General features: G+C 39.6%; 2 protein-coding genes across 2 annotated transcripts in view; both read left to right on the top strand.

Annotated features, from left to right (window-relative positions):
- The first annotated feature begins 4,245 nt into the window (after positions 1-4,245).
- Positions 4,246-20,583, top strand: CALM2 (calmodulin 2). Its single transcript, XM_032840304.1, has 6 exons — positions 4,246-4,358; positions 10,781-10,811; positions 18,257-18,400; positions 18,493-18,599; positions 19,073-19,208; positions 19,942-20,583. The coding sequence occupies exons 1-6, from the start codon at positions 4,356-4,358 to the stop codon at positions 19,968-19,970; spliced, it is 450 nt and encodes a 149-aa protein (XP_032696195.1). The 5' UTR covers positions 4,246-4,355; the 3' UTR covers positions 19,971-20,583.
- Positions 20,584-24,881: 4,298 nt separating this feature from the next.
- Positions 24,882-25,579, top strand: part of STPG4 (sperm-tail PG-rich repeat containing 4) — a 38,840-nt gene continuing 38,142 nt past the window's right edge. The window contains exon 1 of the mRNA XM_032840421.1: positions 24,882-25,033. Coding sequence (XP_032696312.1) covers positions 24,968-25,033 — 66 coding nt within the window. The 5' untranslated portion in view covers positions 24,882-24,967. The remainder of the gene's footprint in view (positions 25,034-25,579) is intronic.

Below are 25,579 nucleotides of genomic sequence, written 5' to 3'. Positions count from 1 at the left end.
CTCAATCACCAGTGGCTATGAATGTAATAATGATGTCGATGATGGAGGTGGCAATGCTGATGTCTCTGTTCCTCTGTGTGTCTTCTCTCTGCCTCAAATACCTTTTTCTTTTTCTCTATCTCTACTCAAATTGCTATGGATCATATTCTCTAGGAAGACTTCACTTTGTCCATTAGGTTGTCCTCCTACATGCTTCCATGGTCTCCTATGCTCATTCTTATCATTGCACATTCAGCAAATAATAGGCTACTGGTATTTATTGATTGAATGGTCACAGTTTCTAGAGGGTGCCCAATCACCCTGGTTTGCCTGGGACTATCTGTTTATAGCACTGACAGTCCTGGGTCCCAGAAAACCCTTCAGTTTTAGGCAAACCTGGATGGTCATCCTAAAATGACATCTCAAATTTTTGAATGAGTAAATGAATAAAAGGCAGAGTGTCACTATCAAAGCAAATGACCCTCAATTTTTCCTGTGTGTATATGAGTATAAGCCCATGCAGGATGTTCTTTCCATATTCTCTTCATCCCTTACTGAACTGAGAATGCTATAGGCGAGACATTCTCATGACCTGGTTGGATTCCTGTTCCAGCTCTGTTTTGTCCCACGATCCTGGAAAAGGACAGCTTTACTTTCTCAACCAGAGCTCCTTATCCAATCCACAGAAAAACAAAAATAAAGTACTATTATTAAAAGAAAATAAAGTACTATTATAAAAGAAAATAAAGTACTATTTTCTCAATTCTCTCAAAATTGACACCCAACAAGCGCCATTCTAGATGCAAGAGAGGGAAGCTGATGCATAATATTGACACCTGGGCATTTAGGGCTTAATTCTTTCACCTGTCAAGAATTACAAAGGCCCTACAATCAAGAATGCTGGTCTGATCTTCCTCTGCCCTTGTTAGTTAGCACAGCTGGCTGGAGAAGAGAGCTATGGGAAGGAACTATCAAAGGATAGGGCTTGTGTTATCTGTGTTCTGCAAATTGAGGAACTGGGGCCTGGAGAGGAAGTGCATTCTCATTTTCCCAAGATGGCCAAAGGTAGAAAGCTGTGAGAGCTCCCAGTCAGGAGAGGGTTACAGAAAGTCAACAAACCATCTCGTAGGCCCTGGTATGGTGGCTGTCACCAACATTGCTTCTCAGTTGGCAATTACCAAAGTCAGGCTGCACTGTATGTCATCTTGTGGAAGACAAATGCTCTATAAATAAATTCACTTGGAACAGTCTCAAATACACATAAACCACAATGGCTTTAAATGTAAGTCTTAACTTTTTTCTCATTTTCTTTCTCAGAGAGGTCAGCAAGGAAGTTTCTGCAAGAGAGGCCTTACTGAAATTCAGCCTAAGAAACCAAGAACTTTCCTGTAGTCTTTTTAACAGGCATATTTCATTACCAAATACTTGTTTAAAAGCTAAGCATGCACCTGTATGTTAGACTTAAGCTTGTGTTTGTTATTCATCACACATCAATCCTCTTAAAAATTTATTTTCTAGAACAGGTGATTATTCATTTTGTCATTCAACTTCCTATCATTAAAAATTTCACATGTAAAATCATGCATACTTATGGGTTCTGTGTGAAGAGAGAATAGTTTTCGAGACTGAGAGAAAAGATTGTTGATGGCTTTTCCATCTGAGGAGGAATCAAAGACAAATTTCTGAGGAATACCTTGGAAAGAGTTGGGAGCTACCAAAACACAGGGTAGTGGAAATGTGGCCTTAGGGCTCTTGACTCCAGCTCAGATTCTGAAGCAAGGGTACCCACTTTTAAGTAACATTCTCTACGGTATTTCATTTGTGGGATAAAGCTAATTACTTTCTCTGACCCCACCTCTTTACATCACTATATTAGCAAGGACAATAGAAGCCACGGGGGTCCTGAGTTTTCATTAAAGTCATTCATCTGAAAGGGAGGTCACAGTGCTGCCAACACTAACTAACAGAGCACTTTCTCTATGTCTGATTTGCATGACTGAAAGAAAGAGGATCCATCCCTGGCCTAGGAAATACTTTCGACGGTATGTAGAAATGTCTAAATAGGCTAAAAGAGGTTACATTCCACTGAAGCTTGCCAAGTATGTGCAGATAGCAGTTACAGAACGTCTTGGTCTTGCTGGGCAACTTTCTCAGTAGGCAAGATTTCACCTTGGCCTGCTAAAAATGCTGCTCACTTAGGTTTCAAGGATCCACATGCCTATGTTTACTGGGAAATGTTAAAGCCTCTGCTCTGTTCTCTCTTTCATCTGGAACTTGCTTCTCTCTTCCTCCTTGCCTGTTGCTTGTCTCCTAAGCTATTTATCATATCAGACTCAGTTTAGTGTTTATCTTCTTTAGAAATCCTGTTGGGAACCTCTGTGCCTTATAAACCCCATCTATGGTAACAATTATGCTGTAGTCAAATCAAATTCATACAGGAAGCATTCACAATGTGCTTATTAAATATTCCAGGTTATGCCTACCCTTGCTTATTTGGGGAGCCAATTTTTTAAAATGTGTGTGTGTGACAAAATACACAAAAAATTGACCATCGTAATAATTTTGAAGTGTACAGTTCAGTGATATTAAATACATTCATAATGTTGTGCAAACATTGCCACCATCTCATAACTCTTTTCATTTATAGAACTGAAACTCCATACCCACTAAACTGTAACCCCCCATTCCCCCTGCCCCAGGCCCTGGTAAAAACTACTGTCTCTGATTTTGACTACTCTAAGTACCTTATATAAATGGAATCATGTAGTATCTGTTTGTGACTAGCTTATTTCACTTACCACATAATGTCCTCAAGTTTCATCCATATTGCAGCATGTTGTAGCATTTCCTTTTTGAGTCTGAATAATATTCCAATGCATGTATATGCCACATTTTGCTCATCCATTTATTTACTGATGGACATTTGGGTTGCTTCCAAGTTTTAACTATAGCGAATCATGTTGCCTTGAATGTGGGCATACCAATATTTCTCCAAGATCCTTCTTTCAATTCTTCTGGGTACAGATCTAGAAGTGGAATTATTGGATCGTACAGTAATTCTCTTTTGATTTTTAAAAGAACGGCCATACTGTTTTCCACATAATTTTACATTCCCACCAACAGTGCAGCCAAGGTTCTAGTTCCAAGGACCTAACTCCTCAACATGTTTTTTAAATATCCTCTTAAATCTGAGAGGTTAAGAGACCCAAAAGGGCAAATTTGTTCTGAGGGGTAGGTGTATTACAGTGACCACTTGCTGGGCCCTTACCTTGTGCCAGATACTTTAACATTTTACATTAACTCTTTATGTTATTCTCATCTTTACAATAATCTTTTCAGAGAAGTATTATTACCTCCATTTTATAAATGAGGCTAAAGATGAAATGACTCATCCAAGGTCACACACCTAAGAAAGTGCACCAACCAACACTTGTCCATAGCTCCAAACCAGGACCCTGTTTTCTCACATCAAAAGGCTAATGGGAGGGACTAATCCCACTGAATCTCTGATACCGTGGTTTCTGAGTGCCTTTTCTGGGAAAGTACCCCCAGTAAGAAAGGAGAATGGCAAGTATGAACAGAAGACCCTTTCGGATTCGTCTCTCAGCTGAGCAACTGCATTTATCCTTACCTAGATCTTTATTGGTTTTGTGAGAGAGTAAAATGAAAAATTTGTGGCCTCGACAAAGCCGAGAGGCTGAGCGCGGGGTACAGGTTTCCTGCGGTCTTTCAGCGTCAATCTTTACCTGCCCAAGGTGTTCTCGCCTACCCCTGCACAAGGGGCGGGAAAGTGTGTGTAGGAGTGTGGGAGGGAAGGAGGGATGGAGGAGGAAGATTCTGCGGCCAAGCGCAAGAGAAGCGACTCTGCCGCCTGGCGCAGTTGCCAGGACAGCGCGGCCAGAGCAGTAACGGCAGAAGCCGCACCGCGTCCCGGCGGCTGCTGCTGCGAGCCCGAGTGACGCATTGCAGGTACGAACCAGCCAATCAGAGGCCGGTTCAACGATCATAGGGGATCGAGTCGCCACTATGATGCTCCTCCGCGCCGCAAAGTAGCGCCCCTCAGGCGCGACTCCCTCGGCCTTTAAACTGGCTCGCTGGAGAGTGAAACCCACTTACGTCATTCGTTCGCCCGCTTTCCTTTATCTCTTGCCTCGTCGAGTATAACAGTGGATAAGGGAGTCCCGAGAAGAGTTAAGAGAGGAGGGGGTTTGCCGGAACTCGTTTGCGCTGTTCCGTTATCTGACATGCGGCGGAGGGATCTGGCGGAGGGAGGTGTTTATGAGGCGCTGGGGGCGGAGGAGGAGAATTAGTCCGAGTTGGTCGAGGGAGCTGAGTGGTTGTGTGGTCGCTTCTTGGAGACCGGTAGCGCTTGCAGCATGGTGAGTGCGTCGCTAAGCTGCCGGCGCTTGGCCGGAGGGGGGACGAGGCTGAAGCAGATTTGTTAAAGAAAGGGGATGCTGCTCCCCCACATCCCTCAGGAGTGGTCTTCGCCAGAGGGATGGCGCGAAAGAGACCCGGAGCACTGCGGCGGTTGCGTCGCAGGTGCTCCCCCATCCTCATTCTCCTCGGAGAGGAGTCCCCTAGCGTTACGGGGGCTGGGATCGTTGCCTTCGAGGAGCTGAAGCTCCTCAGGGGCTTGGCTGGGTGAGGGTGATGAATCGGGCTTGTGTGGGGGGGGGCAGCCCAGCACATGGTGGAGACGAGAAAGTGGAAGGGCGGGGGAGAGCGGGAGGGCAAAAGCCGCGGGTCGGGCATCTCGAAAGGTCGGGGCCGGGGCCAGTTTCAAAAGCCCAACGGACGGTTTTTGCTGGCGCCAGGAAGCGCCTTTGTCCGCTTTCGGCCGCCATGCGCCGAGGGGGCGGGAAGGGAGCGCGAGGCCCCGGGCGAGTGCCAGCGCCGCCGTTAGCCCGCATCCCCCGCGTGCCGGGGGCGGGGGGCGCGCGCGCGAGCGGGCGCGGCGCGCTGTGTGGGCCGAGCCCGCGCGGCGCGGGGAGCGGCCGGGGGGCGGGGCGGGGCCGCCGCCCGCTCGTTTCGCCTCGCGCCCCAGCTGCTGTGCTGGCACCTGCAGGGCTGCGGAGGTCTCGGCTGCCCTCGGCAGTGCGGGGCCTGCGAGTTGGGGATGGGTGGGGGAGGGCGGCTTCGGCATTTTCCCATCCCCCTCCGGTGGCGAGAAGGAAGCTCGGTGGACCCTGATCTTTCCACTCCATTTGGGGCCTTGGGGCCTTCCACTACCCAGGCTGGACATTAGAAAAAATAAGTGGCTTTGTCGTTGAAGGAAACGAGCTTTATACCCGAAGTCTGGCGCACGCTCGGAGTGCGCATCTTACTAGAGAAAGTCGTCAGCTCCAGCTTGGGTCTGAAATGCTTTTTCTAGTCACCTGCCAAAAGCAAGCTTTGGGGTGACTGACGTTCTGTTGTGAAAGTCGCTTTTATCCTGCCGTAACAGTTGAAAAGGCCAGTGTCTATATCTTATTAAGTACTCACGTGCACTCCTAATGTTGAACTATAATCACAGCATTGCCCCTGCTCCAACTCCCTTGAAAATGAGTCGTATTTCCGTACAGAAAATGCCAGACCATGGTAACATGCAGTTCAATTCTCTTACATAGTAATGGCTGTCAAGTACTGTGGTGATAGAAGAGTATACCGGGGGCAGAGGGAGCAGGGAATCTTAAAAAGCATTTTCCTGTCACTTGAGACCGGAACTCCTGGTTTTTTTACCCTAATGACGGCGGTAATTTGCAGTACCTACTTTTTGTTTCCGTCTGCCAAGTGGTTACAGGGATGGGTGTGTCCAGAAGGCAAGGTGACATCTTAAACAGGAGTTGGGAATCATTGCCAACTGAAACTTCCAGCCTGTATGGGTGTGGGGAGAGGAGTTCACCTTGGATAAAACTAGTGTTCACTCAAGTTTGATGCACTCGTTCTATTTTGATATTTTAAATTATTTTATTCTGAATTTGAACATACTAGTTGAATTTACTTTAAGGTGAAACAAGGTGTACATTATGTATATGTAATCAAGGTTCTGAATTGTGCAGTAAATTTTTGAAGTATTTTTAAATGAATGGTAAATTTTTTACCTAATCAGTCCGATACTTGAATCGGGAACTCGAAAAGATTTTCATAGTGTTGCATGCAGTTTGTATCTACAGTTTTCATGGTCCTTTGCCAGTGATAAGCTTCTGTAGTTACTGTTTACATTATTGGTGCTAGGGGGTTTTCATTTAGTTTGTTCAGTTGCCAGTCATTGTTACGTAAAATTAAGTTGGAAGTTGTCATAAGGTAACTTCATAATTATAAGACTTGGAGATTTAAAATGAAGACTATAAGTTAAAGAATGAGTTTGTGTGGAAGCAGAACAAGATTGTTCAGATAGCTCTTGGGTTTACATGTAAGTGTTACATGTACGTGTGCATTGAAAGAGCCAAGGATCGCTTTAAGATTTGGGGCCCAGATGGTAAGTAAGAGATAGGAAGAAGTAGAAAGTTTTGTGCTTGTCTAAATCATCATCATTATATCAAATTGCAAGTAGATCAGTTTGTGTTACACTGAGGAACTTCACTATGGCTCTATTAAAAATACATAGAAAGTTCTAGATTTAGGTACAATGATCAGAGTAGGCCTTTAGTAAAGGTCTTAATTTCTGTGAAGTAATTTGTCCTAATGGTTTTTCTTTTGATCAGAGATGCTATAGTACGTTCTGTTCTGTCAGAATTAAGGTATCTGTTAATTCTACTGAAATAATTTAAAGGCTGCTTTTAATATAGGTAAGACATATCCTGACTTCTGAAATTGTAAAAAAAAGAAAAAAATTAAGATATTGTTGTATCTAAATAGAACTTGGAATAAAGAGGAATGAATGAAAGCTAGAAATTTGTGTTCTGATTTAAACCTGTGGTTTCATACATTTATTCAGATAAGAATTTTGGATTTTTTAAAACTGCCATTCACTAGATAAACTTCAGGAATATCCATATCTGCTTTGATAGGTACATAATGCATTCACTTTTCAGATCACACGTGAATCTAGGTTAATGTTTCTCAGTGTTTACATCACGTATGGTTCTTCAAAATGCAGATTCTAACTCAGTAGGTCTGGGGTGGAACCTGAGAGTATACGAATGCCTGGAAGCTTTCTCTGGAGTGATGAACAGGAGAAGGAAGTCTATCAATTGTTGTAGAAATAAAGGAGTAAGAACTAGTCATCTCTCTAGTGGATTATTCTTCACGGAGATAAATACACGTGTTAATGAGCTTGAGTTTTCCCAAAAGTATAATTCTTATAGTTCTTCTAACTAAGAAAATGGCACTCTCCATAGGCAGAAATAAAAACCAAATTTATTTGCATGTAGTTGGAAAAGACTTAAAAATTAGAGTGCTAGGGAGTGGTGTAGTTTTGCCTACTAAAGGCCTTAATCTTAACTCCGCTAGTAAAGTTTGTTTTAAAACCTTGAGCTCTGGATTAGTAGTAAAAAAAAACTTTTAAGTTACTTGAAACATTGCAAGCAAAATCGAGGAACATTTTTAAGGCTATGTGAGTAACTTAGCATTCTGTTTGATAGCTTATTCCTTGAAGCTTTTTTTTGTGAATTTTTCTTTTATTTTGGGTGGGAAGGGGCAAAGGAAGAGAATCTTAAGCAGTCTCCATACCCAGCGGTGAGATGGGACTCAATCACAACCGTGAGATCATGACCTGTGCTGAAATCAGGAGTCCTCACTTAACCAACTGGGCTACCGCTCATTTGTGAATTTTTCTAAGATTGTGTCTGGCTAGAGGGGGAGAGCTGGACAAGATGGTGTGGGACCATTAAATTTTGACTTTCCAAGCAAAATTGGGTAATTTTAAAGTTTTGTTTTATAGCTAGCATGCTTTTCCGTCCTTCCTTTCTTCCTAGCTTTAATATAAATGCATCTTCCCCAAATCCACCCCTAGCTCCCTGTTGAGAGAACAACACTGTTTCCCTTCCTGCACATAGCCGTCCTTCCTGCAGCTTTCGTACTTACTGTGCCTTTCATACATTCAGCTTAACTAAGTCTCCTAAACTGATTTTCACCTGCCACATCTGTCCCTGGGCTGCACCTTGTGCTTTCAGTTCATGGAAATTTATTCTTACCTTATATCATACATGGAACAGGGGCGTCTTGGTGACTCAGTGGGATAAGCCTCTGCCATCGGCTTGGGTCATGGTCCCAGGGTCCTAGGATGGACCCCCAGTGGGACTCTCTGATCAGCGGGGAGCCTTCTTTCCCCACTCTTTCTTCCTGCCTCTCTGCCTACTTGTGATCTATCTCTCTCTCTCTTTCTCTCTCTCTGTCTCCTGTCAAATAAATAAAATCTTTAAAAAAAAAAAAAAGGATAGCATGGAACAGTGGTAGGTTTGCTGGGTTTTTGTTTTGTTTTTAAGGTGGTTAACAAATATTTATTCATGATGTTTAATTTTATATTCTGATATCTAGAAAAGACAGTAGACAATGTTATGCAATGCTTAGTTGTAAATGAATGGTAAGAGTAAAATTAATAAAGAAATTTCCATGTAGCAGTAATACATTTTAAACTTAATAACTTCCTAGAAAGGGTCAGTTTAAAATAGGCATCTCCATATTATATGAGAAAGAAAGCAGACATGTTTATTTGTATATTTTGGTCCCCTTAAGTATTTCATAAGAAGAGATCTGGTATACAGACGACTGGGATAAAAGACGAAAATATAGCAGGAAGAATAAACTTCAAAATTCCTGCATATAATACAGTCTCTGTGAGATCTTTAATGTGGGCCCTGCTACTCTCTGAAGCAAGAGTTGATGCCATGCATGTCTGTTTACTGTGTGGAAGTTGAACTAGTCAAGTTCATATTTAACATTATAGGTTCTTTGATTAGTTAATATATATAAAATAATTATCACTGAACTCTTTGGGTTCAAAGCGTTTTACTTTACCTAAAAGTAGCTTCTCTTTCTGCACAATAACCTTGTAAGGTAGATACTAACACTGTATGGATGAAATTGACTATGAGAGGTAGAGTAACATGTCCAAGGTCATGTGGCTTTTTAAGTGGAAGAGCTAGGATACTAGTATGTCCAGCAATGATACAAAACACTATGCTTTTTCCCCCCAACTCTGCCATGTTGTCCTTTTCCCAGAAATGATAAAAGTCTTGCAAAATGGAATCAGAAGTAAATCCTTTATAACCTCTAACAAAGCAAATATCAAGTCGGGATTTACCGTGTTTTAAATCTTAACTCCTTAGGGAAAACAATTGGATGACTGATGTTATATCAGATACTTGGGATTTGGAAGGTTAAAAGTAGATTTTCTTTTTTTTTACTCCTGCATTTGAACTTAATTATTGCCTCTTCAATTTCAAGTTACCAGGCCTTTTGGGCCTTTTTTTTTTTAATAGAAACAAGTTGAATTTGCATTGAGGTCAAATCAAAATTGTGTTGAGTAGGGAAAGAAATTTGCGCTTTCCGGGTTCCTTCCCAAATTTTCTCATGCTGTCCCCTAGAAAAATGTGATGCTACTTTTCATTAAGGTAGTCTTTAAAAAAGAATGAAACCAGGCAGTGTTTATTCTTTCATACTAATGAATGGATTAATCACAGAATGCTTGATTCCATATAGGTAAGAATAAGTTAGAAGACTGGGTCTAATTAGTGCTAGTACCATATAAGCAGTTGCTTCATGGGTTTTTGTACTGCTAAGTGGTGAAATGTCCAAAGATGAAGGCCACATGAGGAAAAAGGAGCCTTGGTATTTTGCAGATGTGTTACTATATATTATGGTACTCTGCATTTGAAATTTACAGGCAGTGAATACATCTGACACCTTTGTGTTTAATTCTAGTTTAATTCTAGTATTTAAAACTAGTTACTAATTTTGTTATCCTCCCTAAAATTTAACCTGAACCTATAGGAGATAATGATACCATTAGAGGGTTATTGTGAAGATTGAATAAAAACAGTATCTATAAAAGGCTTTAGCAAATGCCTGGCCTTTTTTTCATTTTAGCAAAAATAACTCTTCTTCTCTGTATGCTAAAAAATCACAAACTTTAGGCACACATTGGGATTCCAAAAGTCCAAGAGAAAATGAACGGCTGGACTTAATATTTAGTAAATAATGTAGTTCAAATGTTGGGAATCCTGATTCTTTATATTTGCCTGCCAAGTGAGAAGTAAAAACTGGTAGCTTTCATGTTTCCCCAACCAGGACAGCTTGGATTTTTGCTTAGTGTTGTGGGTTTGTTTTTTGTTTCAGGTTTGGAAGACCATTCTCATGTCCACATGATGTGTTTAACCATTTATAGGGGTAATTTTGAGTGTAGTTCTTGGACATTATTTTTGGTTCAGTGAAGATTTCTGATAATTTCTGGTAATATTGGTTTTTATTTATCAAAAAAGGTGAAAAGTTTAGGTATCTTAACTTTGAGAAAGGAAACCATGTTTTGGATTCTCTCCTTGCTTTAGAAGAATAACAACTTCCTTTAAATTTTCTACTATGCCAAATTGCTTTTTCCCCCCAGTTTGTGTGAAATTGAAATTTTGATGTATATTCTGAAATAATACTTGGGGTTTAAGTATTAAACTTGGTCAGCATCGCTTAGCTTTGAAGTTAAACCTATCTACTTAATATGCGTTTTTTACCTTAAAACATAATTCATTTTCTACCTATGTATGTTGCTAGTACTAAGGAGTGTTATGCTAAATGTAATTTATGGTAAAAGGTGAACTTTGAAAGTTTTTAAACTTGGTTAATTTAACTGCTCATCTGCATACCTATCTTTGTGATCTCTTTGTAGGCTGACCAACTGACTGAAGAGCAGATTGCAGGTAAGAAATACTTTGCTAAGTGGTACCCATTGGACTTTATTATAAATCGAATAGCCAGTGTCAAAGTAAGATACCTTTATGAAAAAATTGACTTCAGTCTATGTAATAGATAATAACAAGTGGTGTAATGTAATATAGTAATTCAACCTGCTTCGACAAATGAGAAGGTATGCTTGCCTTGGGAGATATATGGGGCTGACTGTAATGAAAGGCAAGGTTTTAGGCTACATGGGGGTATACTTTGGAACTTGGTGGTGGTGGTCTTTGTTTTTCTTGAAGATTATCTTTAAAACATGAATTCTGGGCAGTTTTTAACACTGCAACTCCAAATTGCTCTTCACAAGAAAAAAAGAGCCAGGTAGTAATTAATAGGTAATTTTAAGTGTTGAATCCCAGAGGGAACATTGAATTTACCCCAGTTTGAAGTAGCTAATATTTTAACCTTAGAACTGTATGTAGAATCAGGAATAACCATTATCTCTAGAGAAAAACATAGATGCAAAAGTTACCGTTCTATTTTCTAAATGTATAGTATGTTGAATTTTGTCTTAAGGAAGGAACAGTAGCATCTATTGAAATGAGCTTTTTAAATCTTGTCTCCTGGGGCGCCTGGGTGGCTCAGTTGTTAAGCATCTGCCTTCAGCTCAGGTCATGATCCCAGGCTCCTGGGATCACTGCCCACATAAGACAAGCCTGCTTGTCCCTCTCCCATTCCCCCTGCTTCTGTTCCCTCTCCCCCTGTGTCTCTATTTGTCAACTAAATAAATAAAATCTTTAAAAGTAAACTAAAAAATTAATTAAATCTTGTCTCCTTTGGTTTGCCATGGAAATGTGTGAAATTGTTATGTAAAACTTGATGTCTTGTTGTCTTTATGCTATAACATTAATCATTGGTACTTTAGATTTTATTCTAACACTTTGAGATGGCTAGTTAACCTCAAAATATTAGGGAAACTCACTAAAGGATTTTCTTCCTTTTTTAGTTTCTTGTAGTGTTGAAATGCTTTCAGACTCTTCTTTTACTCTCTTTAGACTTATTAACACAAGCATCAGGCAGTTTTAACTACCACAGTTTTCCTGGTAGGCAAGAAGTTAGAAGTGTTCAAAAGCACTAAAGCTTTCTTTTTTTCTTTCTTTTTTTTTTTTTTAATGCTAGAGAAAACTGAAAATCCCAGTTGGAACTCAACTATATATAGCCCATTTAAAGTAAGCCCTCCTCTCCACATAAACAAATTTGGAGGACCCAGAAATCACTAATCTTCTCAAATATTACAAATACAACCTGATAGGACTATATAAAGTAGGAAGCTGTTAGCATGAAGGACCAAATGTAAGCAGATTTTATTTTTACTGTTTGTGTGAATTTGACTTAAATCTGGGATTTGGTTTCTAGGGTTGATAAATTGCATGTACTGAGTGTTGAAAAAATGAAGCAGAGCTTTGGAACTAATTTCTTTGTTCATTTATACTATTTTAATGTATCTGTGACATGTAAATTCTAAAACTTTAAAAATTTTTTGTTAATGTATCCTATTGGAAGTGACAGGCTAATTCATATATCCAGGCTTAAACTGTTAACTTCTCTAATACTTTTGGCCTCCCTCTCTACTTTTCATTTCTTGGTGTTCCCAGTCAGGTAGTTGTCCCTGCTGTAGATAGCACAGCATTTTCACTTTAAGGTAGAAAATGTATTTTTAAGGTATCTGTTACATAGTTGGTGCCCATTATTGCACTCCCAAACACACACACAACTATTTTTTTTTTTTAAAACGTGTCTTTTAAATTCAAGAGAATCAGTCTTCAAAGACTGATAGCATTTTCATAAAGAATACTAGTAGTAGTTCACTGGAACATTTATTTAAAGATAAATTTGGTGTTTTGTTGGCTTTCATCATATACTTAAATTTCCAGTGGAGATGGGGGAAAATCTATTTTGGATTCTCTCCTTACCGTGCCTTTTCTTAGGCTTTTAAAATCATTCCTGGTACCCCAGGTTTTAGTGAACCTTTAAAGGAGTCAAAACTTTTATACTGCTAAAGTAAAACCCTATGCTATCAGGGATCTTTTTGTTGCCTCTTCTATCCCTTGTGCCTCCCACATAGTAAGGACTGAAAAATGGATACACTTCTTTGTTGTGTGTGACAACAAAAAAATATTCCAGAACACTACCTACCCTGTCCTAAGAATTATTCTGCCTCCATTGTTTCAGTGTCCACCTTTGAGGTGGAGGCAGATTACTTTCTTTATTCTGATAAATTGTAATTGGTGGTAATCAGTAGCATCTTAGAATCTTCACCAAAAAACAAAGTACTTACAAACTTCATACATAAATCAGCATTGAATATACTAAGGTTCTTTTTAAACTATTTTAACTTTATAGGATAATCATTACTACTACAGATTTGTTTAGAAAGTCTCCTAACAGCAAATAACTTGGTCTAGAAAAAGCATATTTTGTTTAGATGAAGTTACTAGAATTGTTCATATTACTTATTCTTAAAGAGCAATCCAGAAGTGTCCACTGTAACATCACTAGTTAATTTTGCTCATAATTCTGCCATGATGTCATTAGTTGTTGGTGTTTGACACCTAGGCGTCTAATAGGAAAAACCTACAAGAGTTTTTCTTTTTTAAAGGTCCAGTGTAGGGGTAAAACCTAACTTGAAAGATAATAACCTTACTCAGTTTACATAGTGCCAACAAAAGTCTGATACATGTCCTTTAAGAAATTATTAGGTTCAGAATTTTCTAAATAAATGGAAGTTGGTAAACAGACTTTTGGTTCAAGTCATTCCTGGGAATTACAGTTAAGAATGGCATACTTCTATACATAAAGATTATACCAGTTGTAAAGTAAGGTAGGGAGCTGTAAGGACAGGTGAATTTAAATTGTACTTTTTTTTTTTAAGCTTTTATTTATTTGACAGAAAAGGCGAGAGAGGGAATATAAGCCGGGGGGGGGGGGGGTGGGAGAGGGAGCAGCAAGGAGCCCCATGCGGGGCTGATCACAGGCCCCCCTGGGATCATGACCTGAGCTGTGAAGGCAGATGCTTAATGACAGAGCCACCCAGGCACCCCTAAATTCTACTTTAGAGTTTTATTTCAAGGAATTTTACAGGTATTTCTGGCTCTGGTGTAAAAATACAGATAAAAAATTGGAATAAATCTTGACATTTGTTCCTTTCTTGTACCTTTAAACTATAACTAGTAGTTATAGCATAGATATGGTCTTATTTTCTGCTTTTCACTATTTCAGCAAAAATTTTATTTATTTATTTATTTTAGATTTTAATTATTTATTTGCCATAGAGAGAGATCACAAGTAGTCGGGGGTGGGGGATCAGGCTCCCTGCTGAGCAGAGAGCCTGATGTGGCCCGATCCCAATCCCAGGACCCGGAGACCGTGACCTGAGCTGAAGGCGGAGGCTTTAACCCTCTGAGCCACCTAGGCACCCCTCCAGCAAGCATTTTAAAAGTTAATGTATTTTAGGAGCAACTAGGTAGCTCTGTTGGTTAAGCATGTGACTCTTGATTTCAGCTCAGGTCTTGATCTCAGGGTTGTGAGTTCAAGCCTTGCATTGGGCCCCATGCTGGGTGTCAGCCTATTTTTTTTTTTTTTTAAGTTCATATACTATGAAACTCCTTGAAATTAAGAACACATATTTGTAAACTTACTCTACATCTTAACAATTAAGTCATACAGTAAAATGATTATAGTTAGTTACACATTGGAAACTTTTGCAGTTAATGGTAGTGTTAATACCTGTTGCTAGGTATTATAGCAGCAAATGTAATGTAAACAAAATCATATTTCTCAGTGCTTTGATTTTCTTGTAGCCTAAGTTACTAGGTGGTAAATGGCATGTGTTCAAACCCTAATAGTTTTTGGATTTCTAGACAGTATTTCTACATCCTGTTGAAAAAAAGAAAAATAAAACCCTGAGTAAAATGGAAATGTCTTCATCAAATTCTATTTGTGGGATTTATTGATGTGTTTTTGTCATTGAGTCAATCTAGTTAATCTAATGTAGGCTAATTTCATAAAATCAATCAGTAGTTTGCTACTAAGCTTGTGATACCAGGGGAGTGCCTCTGAAAACAAACGGTTTTAAATGGAATGGAACTATGTTAATACTGAATGTAGTAAACTACCAACTAGTCAGTGATAACCTGGTCTAAAGCTAAGCACTTAATAGATTTTAAACATTAGAAAGGTAATATGACCCAGGTAGTTGTGTAGGTAATTTTAAATAAAGAGCCCCGTTAGAAGGCTATTGTAATAATAGTCTAGGCAAAAGAGGAGGGACCATGAAATAAGATACTGCTTGTTGAGATAAAAATAATCAGGCAGTATTGAAATGGGAGGATGCAACAGGACTTGTTGACATATTTCACAGGGAAAGTTAAAGTGTGTTTTGCTTGCATTCCTAGGGTTGTTGGGGAATACAGAATTCACTTTCATAAGTCTCGCTTGGGGTCAGCCAAGGGGCATATCCTGTAGGAAGTCAGAAATAAAGGTATGGTAGACCCCGCCTCCCCAGTCTGTGGTGGGAAGGTATGCTCTAAGACGCCCGTGGATGCCTGAAATCACTGACAGTACCAAACTGGTTTTTCCTATACACACACATATGATACAGTATTTGTGAATTAGGTACAATAGATGAACAACAATAATGATTGTGAAAGTATACTATAATGTAAGTTATACTAGTGCGGTCTCTCACCATATACTGTACTTGCCCTTTTTGTGACTCTCTGGGATGGTAAAATGCCTAGGAGATGAGATGAAGTGAGGTGAATGATGTAGGCATTGTGATATAGCGTTAGGCTGCTATTGATCTGTGGTATGCCAGAAGGATCCTCTGCTTCTGGACTACAGTTCACTATGGGTAGCTGAACAGGCAGAAAACGAAACTGTGGTAAGGGTGGGGGAACTACTGTATTATGTTGAGATAGAGGAGTAGACTAAAGAAGCCTTCATTATGAGTAGGCATAGATGAGAGATGGTGGAAAAGAAGAAGAAAATTGGTCACATTTACGTGTGAGAGATAAATAGGAGCAAGAGTCTTTGGCAGTGTGAGGCAGGTAAACTGAGGTACTGTTGTGAAAGCCAAGAGAAGTTTAGAGTTTCTCAGTATGGTTTTGGATCCTGCAGGAAAGTGAGATCATCTTTTTCTTGACACTTAACTAAGTATTTACTTGCCAGACCTACTTCTTTTTTTTTTTTAAGATTTTATTTATTAGACAGAGATCACAAGTAGGTAGAGAGGCAGGCAGAGCGGGGGCGGGGGAGAAGCAGGCTCCCCGCTGAGCAGAGAACCTCCCCCCCATACGGGGCTTGATCCCAGGACCCCGAGATCATGACCTGAGCTGAAGGCAGAGGCTTTAACCCACTGAACCACCCAGGCACTCCCAGACCTACTTCTTAGTGCTTTATGCTTAGTAATTAATGAAGTTGTAAACATAGGAAGGTAGGTATAGTTATTCCTATTTAACAAAAATGAGGAAGCTGAGATAGGAAAGGTTTAGTAACTTAACTTGCCTAGGTTACACTTACTGGTAAGTAGCAGAGTTGGGATTATTAAATACAAGTTGCGTTCTGAAGTCTACTTTTAGTTTCTATGCTGTATGGCCTCATGTACTTAAAGACACTTGTTTAATTGGGCAACTAAGTTGTTACTGGTAAACTTGGCATTTTCAACTGATGAGTTGGAGCTGGAAGTAATTTTAATAGTGGATTGGTAGAAGAAAGAGATATATATATGAGTAATGAGCTTCCAAGATTTGGGGAGAGATAAGGGCAGGCATGTAAGAGAAAACACAATGTTTGAATTTCGTTTTAAGCTAAGAGACATATGTTAATGGCAAATCAGTGGAAGAGTAGTTGAGTCCAGGGAAGAGATTATGATGGATTGAAACTGGGATATGAATTGGAGAAAGGATAGAAAGGCAGGGGGGAATAAATAGCCTTGGACTATATAAGAGAAAGCAAACTATTACTTGAACATGTCAGGTATGTACTTTCAAATGTATAGATATATTGAGGGAGCTTAGCCCTGTGAACTTTGAAATGTTTTGGGTTTGCTTAAAAAGAGGGTCTGATAGCTTTTTAAAAGTACCCTACCAGAAAATACTGCCATTGTGTTTTAGTTCATTTATATGACCTTGCACTACCAAATTTAATCTGTGCTTTAGTTTATGAAATAAATGGGGAAGCCAGTATTCTAGACCGCTGCTTCAACAGCTTTCCATGTTATCTAGTGGTGAGTTAAAAGGAACATAATTTCACAAGATGATTTTTAAGATGTAATAGGATGTTTTAACTATATTAAAGGTTTGGGATTTTATATTCTTAAAAAAGATCTAAATTACCTTTGCTGTCAGTGATACAATACTTAGCTACAACTGGCCATTCATATCTTGATCATCCCATTGTTAATATCATCATAGATTTTTGGTGATAGTTCTTTATAGGTCAGAAAAGGCAATTGGTCTATTGCATATTGTTCTGAAGTTTAGGGGGTTTTTTTTTGGTTGTTCTTAAATTAGTAGCTTTGTTTTTAAGATTTTATTTATTTGAGAGAGAGTGAACAGAAGAGCTCGAGCAGGGCAGAGGGAGGAGGAGAAACAGATTCCCTGTTGAGTAAGTAGGGAGCCCAACATGGAGCACAATCCCAGGACTCTGGTATTACGACCTGAGCTGAAGGCAGTTGTGTAACTGACTGAGCCTCCCATGTGTGCCCCTTAAATTGTAAGTTGTTTTGTTTTTGTGTTTAAGATTTTATTTATTTATTTGACAGAGACACCGCAAGAGAGGGAACACAAGCAGGGGGATGTGGGAGAGGGAGAAGCAGGCTTCCCGTGGAGCAGGGAACCAGATGTGGGGCTCCATCCCAAAACCCTGGGATCATGACCTGAGCCCAAGGCAGACGCTTAATGACTGAGCCACCCCTCAGCATCCCTAAATTAGTAGATTTTAAAGAGATTTAATTTTAATTTTTGAGGCTTACTCTGAGTATAATGCATATAGTTCTATAGAAACAGATGTTGGGTACCAGGTACTGGTGGTGCCGGTTAGGTACCAGTCTTATTTTTATATTCTGAACTTTAGTAGAAGATAGGGAAGCCGCTCATTTGGGGCTTTGATTCTTTGCCTCCTTCAACCCAGAATAATTTTGACTTTTATCCGGTCTAGGTATTGGAGTCCTTTTGTAATATTTTAGGTGAAAGAAACTTGCTGATAGGTCAGTATGAGCATATATTGGTATGATTAGCTAAAGATGTTTGAAATATAGCAAGTTTTTCCCTCGTAATTCTTCAGGAATCAAAGGCTGGTTTCAGGTGTTACCTCCATATATACCTTTGCTTTAAGAGTTGATTAATATATATCATTTAGGAGGTTTTTATTGTTAACCTCTATGTTTGGATTGTGGTCTCTTAAACAGAATTCAAAGAAGCTTTTTCACTATTTGACAAGGATGGTGATGGAACTATAACAACAAAGGAATTGGGAACTGTAATGAGGTCTCTTGGGCAGAATCCCACAGAAGCAGAGTTACAGGACATGATTAATGAAGTAGATGCTGATGGTAAGTTTTTTTAAACTGAGGTTTGGGGGAGGGGGAATTGAAGAGGGCATTTAAATTCTTTAGTACTCTTTCAACTAAACAAACCATTTCAGGTAATGGCACAATTGACTTCCCGGAATTTCTGACAATGATGGCAAGAAAAATGAAAGACACAGACAGTGAAGAAGAAATTAGAGAAGCATTCCGTGTGTTTGATAAGGTAGGTATTCGGGGATTGGATTTGTTAAATTTTGAGGATGAATCTTGGCAAAGGAGGCATCACTGACTTTGGAACTAAGAAACTGATTTTATTTTTTTTTTAAGATTATATTTATTTATTAGAGAGAGTGAACCCATGAGCAGGGGAGGGGCAAAGGGAGAAGCAGATGCCCCACTGAGCAGGTAGCCAGACCTGGGGCTTGATCCTAAGACCCTGGGATCATGACCTGAGCCAAAGGCAGACACTTAACTGATTGAGCCACCCAGGTGCCCCAGAAACAGTGATTTTAATGTATGATATCCTGTTCTGTTCTCAGTGACAATCTATTGGTCAACTATAGTTTGGTTTTGGTTGGTATGTATTTCTAAAGTATCTTTTTTTCCCTAATGTGAAGTTTATTATAAACTTATTAAAGTTCCAACCCAACTCTGAGTCTATAATTTTACTTAGGTATCTTACTAAATTTTTTCTAGGATGGCAATGGCTATATTAGTGCAGCAGAGCTTCGCCATGTGATGACAAACCTGGGAGAGAAGTTAACAGATGAAGAGGTTGATGAAATGATCAGGGAAGCAGATATTGATGGTGATGGTCAAGTAAACTATGAAGGTAAATCTTTCACTACCTCATTCTGTGCTTTGATTTTAAGGTACAAGGTATGTGTTATATATCTCCTAGGTCAAAATTAGTGTCTCCACTCCTGCCAAATGAAGATGCTAAAACAGTTTTTATATTTACAAACCTTTTGCTATTCAGAGTATTTTCTACAGATAAGGGAAAATCACGATCACCTGAGGACTTTTTAGAACTGTTTACTATCAGGTCCTACCATATACCTAGAATCTCTGCATTTTAACAAGATTGCTGGACAGTTTCATACGCATTTTAAAGTTTGAGAAGCATGGTGCTCCATACTATGCTGAAACAATCTTTTTATAATGATTGTGGAACAATTTGGAAAGCTTTAAACTTATTTCAGAATCCTCAAAATTAAAGTAAGATGATTTTCCTTCCTTCATTGGATTTATTTTCCCTCTAATTAGCTTTAGTCTGAGACCGTTTACTTCTGCCTCAGTTCAAAATTACCGTGTTGTAATAAACTTAAGAGCAAAAATCCTTCTATTTTATAACTTGTCTAAAGCATTAATTTGGTTTATTGATTAATAATCCTAAATAATTTTGGTTTATGAAGTTCTAGCCTTGACAAAGCTTGACAGTTCTATACTGTATATTTTTGAGGAAAGAAAGGGAAATTGGAAACTGCTCAGAGATTGAGTAATGTGATTGGTTTTGTCATTCTTTTACCATTGATGCAACTTTTTATGTACTTCTTCTTTTTCAGAGTTTGTACAAATGATGACAGCAAAGTGAAGACTGTACAGAATGTGTTAAATTTCTTGTACAAAATTGTTTATTTGCCTTTTCTTTGTTTGTAACTTATCTGTAAAAGGTTCCCCCCTGCTGTCAAAAAATATGCATGTATAGTAATTAGGACTTCATTCCTCCATGTTTTCTTCCCTTATCTTACTGTCATTGTCCTGAAACCTTATTTTAGAAAATTGATCAAGTAACATGTTGCATGTGGCTTACTCTGGATATATCTAAGCCCTTCTGCACATCTAAACTTAGATGGAGTTGGTCAAATGAGGGAACATCTGGGTTATGCCTTTTTTTTAAGTAGTTTTCTTTAGGAACTGTCAGCATGTTGTTGTTGAAGTGTGGAGTTGTAACTCTGCGTGGACTATGGACAGTCAACAATATGTACTTAAAAGTTGCACTATTGCAAAACGGGTGTATTATCCAGGTACTCGTACACTATTTTTTTGTACTGCTGGTCCTGTACCAGAAACATTTTCTTTTATTGTTACTTGCTTTTTAAACTTTGTTTAGCCACTTAAAGAAAATCTGCTTATGGCACAATTTGCCTCAAATCCATTCCAAGTTGTATATTTGTTTTCCAATAAAAAAATTACAATTTACCCAACTGTTGCTCTGAATCAGCGTCCTTTAATTACCTTGAGGTGGAACAATTCTGAGAATCAAATACTGGGGTGGTTTTTACTTGGTGTAATTTAGATATGTTTTTGTTGTTGTTTTACCACCTAGATTTTGTTTCGTTTTTAAATTGTGATACTTCCTTTGAAAGATTAAGACCTTTTGTAAGTGTACCTAGCATGGGAGCTGACATAATGTAGATGTTTATTGTTTCCAATCTTTTTACATATTTTTCAACTTTGGCATATACATTTGTCCATACTAACTTTAGCCAGGCAATGATTTTAGGAAAATTTTCTGTTATAAGCAATCCAAGGTGGGGGGTTGTTATTATGTTTTTACTTCTATTTGCTAATGGTGCCTTTTCTTTTTCATAAAGCAAAGGAGAATTTTCAGTTGTCCTGCCTATCCGGGACATGTTTTACAAAGAAAGGTATCTTTAGGAGTTGGACTGGCAGTAACTAAACCTTGCTTTAGGTTTTGCTTACTTCTAAACCATTGCTTTCTCTGTAATTTTAAGCTACTCAAAAAGTGGTTTTCAGGGTTTTTGGTTTTTTAGCTGCCTTTTAAATAATAATATTTAATGAAAGATTCCAGAGCAAACCAGAGCCAAGATTAAAACATTAAAGTGTATTAAAACATTAAGTATACTAAAAGTATATTTATATAAAGTATATTCATATAAAGTATATTAAAACAGTATAATAGAATGATTATTGTAGCCACAGGTATATCTTCCCAGGGGGGGAAGTCCCTTTGGCAGGTTACTGCCCATCTTGGACTATTTTAATACCATTTTTATTCTACCAGAAAATATAAAACTGAATGGTTATTGAAGGACAAGAGAGAGAAGTAGGTTTTAAAGGGAAATTGATATAATCTTAATGGGGAATTAAATTTTTACATATTAGGCAGACAATCAGTTAAATAGGAAGACCTTCATTACATGGAATTGTTGAGTCAAAAGGAAGGCCATTAAGATAACATGGGCTTTGGAGTTTTATTTCAACAGTTCTCAGATCACTGCTCTGGGTAAACTTAGGTCAGTATTATCTAAGCTTCAGTTATCATACTTGTAAAATGGGTATAACTTACCCAACTGGTTTTTAACTTGTCTTTTGTAGTAGTGAAGGTAAAACACTTAGCATAGTCCTTGACATTTGCAATAAGAAGAGTTCAGTTGATGTTACTATGCTGTTAAGCCATATAAGACTCTAATACGAGTCAAAGTTATCTTTCTCACTTCGGTAGTTCTGGTTCCTACATTTTCAAGTATTTAACAAGGTAGAAGGGGGCACGCTATTTTGGGGGTACTTTTGTATATCACATTAATTGCTGATTTTTATATTCACAAAAGTCACAAAGTTGGCATTATTTAGATTTTATAGGAAATGGAAGGATACTGCAGTTTTGTTTAGATTTATTTTTGAGAGTGTGGCAGCTTGGGGAGGAGGGGCAGAGGGAGATGGGAGAGGGAAACTCAAGTAGAGTCCTTGCTGAGCATGGAGCCAGACTTGGCTGACTTGGCTTGACCCTGAGATCACAACCTGAGCTGAAACCAAGAGTCAGACGTTTACCCAGCTGCACCACCCAGGCTCCCCTGAAGTATAGAGCAGTTATTTATATAACTTGTCATATTGGGCACGTACTCAGCTAGATTCATATCTCAATTCTATTTCCTACAACAATGTTAAGCTGGGTATCTTCACATCTTAACCATATTGCCTATTGTGTTTTAGCCAGATCATGGTAATTGGTAATTCTTCCCCCTGTACTGTCTGTAGCATGTTTGTTCTCAGATTATTCCAACAAAAATCACTACTGCAGTTAAAAATAATCCATTCTTTAGGGTGTATTTTACAGAATTTTTATTAAAGATCGGATGCATAGAGAGGCACCCTTGACTTCTACTTAGTGTAGTCCCAGAGAGAAATGCCTCCCCACCCTTTTAAAACTGCTGTTAAGATAACCTGAAAACAAATCTTAAATTTTTTCAGTGATACTGTACAAGACTTTTTTTTTTTAAAGATTTTATTTGACAGATTGATCACAAGTAGGCAGAGAGGCAGGCAGAGAGAGAGGAGGAATCAGGCTCCACGCTGAGCAGGGAGCCCAATGCAGGGCTCCATCCCAGAACCCTGGGATCATGACCTGAGCCGAAGGCAGAGGATTTAACCCACTGAGCCACCCAGGCGCCCCTGCAAGCCTTTCTTAAGAGGACATTTTGTTTATCCTGCATGCTTAGTCTGTCTTATTGGTGAAGTCCTTGAAGTCATTGACCTATGCTGTTTCTATTTTTGAGATACTTAAAACTATTTTCTCATCTAGATGTTCTTTCTATTTCACACCTTGTATGGGTTTCTAGACTTCTCTGTACCTTTCATCATATTCCTTTAGTCTCTAGAGTACCAGTCCCTAGTCGGCTGGGCCAGTTTTACAGGCTCAGCCAAAATAAGAAAGTGAAATGAGGAACAGTGACTTGATTGAATCTCATACATTTGTGGAAACTCTGGTTATTAGCCTCTTGGCCTTACAATTTCAGTTGTGATTTCAAACTTGGTGTCTGGTTGTTTTTTTCCTCTTGTATTCTCGTATGTTGAATTTAGAATCCCACTAAAAGAAATGAAATGGGAGTAGCCTTTCCCTATTGGAGAGTACTCCCTTTTGAGTAGTATCTCACTACTCAAAAAAAAAAAAAAAAAAATTCACCTACAGAATCTTGGGCCCTCCCTCAGAATCTGAATCTGTATTTTTGTAAGATCCCCAAATGTTTTGTATGCACATTAATTTTTGAAAACCATTGTGCTAGTCCATCCTCTAAACTGGTCATTTATTCAAATATTTTAATCCCTCCTGTGTCCAGAAAACTCAGAATTAAGACGAAAACCTGGTTTGGGAAGTGTTTAAAAATTAGGGGAGAAACAATTGGTCAAAATGAAACCTCCCATAAAAATTGGCATTAGGGTCCTTTGGGCTACAAGGGATTAATTAGGCCAGGGAGGATTTCTCAGAGGAGTTGACTCCAGTTTGCTAGGCTGTCGAAGAAGGAAACAGCATTTTAGCATAAGGGCACACAAAAACATGAAGATGGCATGTTTGGGGTTTCCAAGTATACATCAGAGTGTGAGGTTTTAATGATGGAAAGGAGATGAAATGGATTGTGAATTTTGCTTTTTGTTCCAAAGGCAATGATTGTACTTACTAAATACCTTGTGCCAGACATGGTTCCAAACATGTCACTCAGGTTGGTCTTCATAATCACCCTGTGTGGGTAGATACTGGTTTATTATCACATTTATAGACAGACAACAAATCACTGCAGGGAGTGGTCAAACCCTGGTAGTGGAGGAGAGGGATTCAGGACTGAGGGAGTGGAGGAATCATTGCAGCAGTGACAAATGGGGTCAAGTTTGATAGTTGAAAAATCCCCGTTCAATTTGGTGATCGGGTCACTGGCTAGTTTACCAAGTGCAGTTTGAATAGAAAGTGTGTACACGTGTGAGATTAAGATGTCTTTAGGAAAGTATGGGAATTGAAAGAATGGAGTCTACTTTTGAAATTTGTGAAAGGAAGGAGAAACCTTACCGTATAGTGGGTGCTGGAGCAAGACCTGGATTTGGACTCTGCCTCTGCCACTTCTATGTGATGCCCAGTCAACTATCTATGCTAAACTGTCCAAGGAAGCCTCTTTCCTCACCCATAAAATGGAATTATTCCCCTCGCAGTGTTGTGAGGATTAAATTAGATTACTGTATATTAAGTATTTAGAAAACCGCAGGTACTCCATAAAATGGGATTACTCGTGTTGACGGGTGGGTCTGTTTCTAAAGATGAGAAAGTTTATGTAAAGGTTGAGAAGCTACAGCTAAAAGCTTGAAAGTGAAAAAGGACTATCAGGAAAAAGGGGTGGCCTTTCGTTTCACAGCTAGGGAAGCCCGCTATGTCTAGTGCTCCTAAAGCCAGAGGCAGGAAAAGAGACACCCCCCAAATTTCCATCCGGAGGAGCTTAGAAACCACCTTAGAAAGTGGGTGCTAGGGCTGATTTTTGGCGCTAAAGCGAAGTACCCTACAAAACACTGTAATTTGGAAAAGGCCCGTGGGGACTATGGTACGCTCAGGCTCCCACAAACCGTCTTTTATAAGCCTCCCTTGTGGCAGCGACCCACCCAGGGCTCCGCTGCGCCTCCCTCACCGCACGTGTGCGTGACGGGGGAGCGATTTCCTGTGCACGCGGCAGGGCGCGGGGCCTCGGTTCGCCCGCCTCCCCTCCCCACCACCCGACACAAAGCTGGCGGGTCCCCTGCGCACGCTCGGGAGCCCACGGCCCCAGGCGCCTCCTGGCAACCAGACGCTGAGGGAGCGTGGAGGCCTCAATGGATCAGCCAATCATAGCCATCACCTCCAATTCTCTAAGGGAAAACATGGCACCTGGCAGTTTGGGAGTCACCTCCACGGTACAGACGGACTTCCCGCGGCGCCGACTACCGACTGCCATACCCCCCATCCCCCCCGCCCCGCCCTCGGCTCCGGTGGCCGAACTCTCTCGTCTTCCTAACGCTGGGCCTTTGCGCCCCTTGGTTTGCTTCGCACCTCTCCCTGCCTTCCTCTACCTACCCAGCAGTCCAGTGGTCCTGATCTTTATCAGAGTGTACTTGGTTTTATTTCCTCTCCCCTTGCTCTCCTCATCCTTCCATTCACCCTTTATTTTCTGTATTTACTTCTTCCATACTACCAACTGCGCAGGACAACTGCTTTCATTTCCCCCTCTGCCCAGAGGATGGGTTTTAACGTAGCCGAACGCACACGTTTGTGCCCTGTCTGGTATTTGAGTATTTATAAAATACCTTAAACTACCTTCGCTTAGTTTTTAAATATGTTTGGGCAAGAGATGTTTAGCCTATCTTTTGGAAAGTGCTTCAGCCCTAAAATGAATTTGCAGTGATGAGTGGGTGGAGTTTAGATGGCTTGCCTTGGGCAAAACAAAA

The sequence above is a fragment of the Lontra canadensis genome, unplaced genomic scaffold (assembly GCF_010015895.1).
Source record: "Lontra canadensis isolate GAN:19392208 unplaced genomic scaffold, GSC_riverotter_1.0 scaffold112, whole genome shotgun sequence".
Taxonomy (NCBI): domain Eukaryota; kingdom Metazoa; phylum Chordata; class Mammalia; order Carnivora; family Mustelidae; genus Lontra; species Lontra canadensis.
The sequence above is the reverse complement of the archived record's forward strand: the minus strand, read 5'-3'. Positions and strand labels throughout refer to the sequence as shown.

Bases quoted from the DNA above. Each gene is read 5' to 3' on its own strand.
- CALM2 (XM_032840304.1), top strand. The intron at 10,812-18,256 runs GTAAGAAATACT...TCTCTTAAACAG, and splicing joins GACTGAAGAGCAGATTGCAG to AATTCAAAGAAGCTTTTTCA. The intron at 18,600-19,072 runs GTAGGTATTCGG...AATTTTTTCTAG, and splicing joins CATTCCGTGTGTTTGATAAG to GATGGCAATGGCTATATTAG.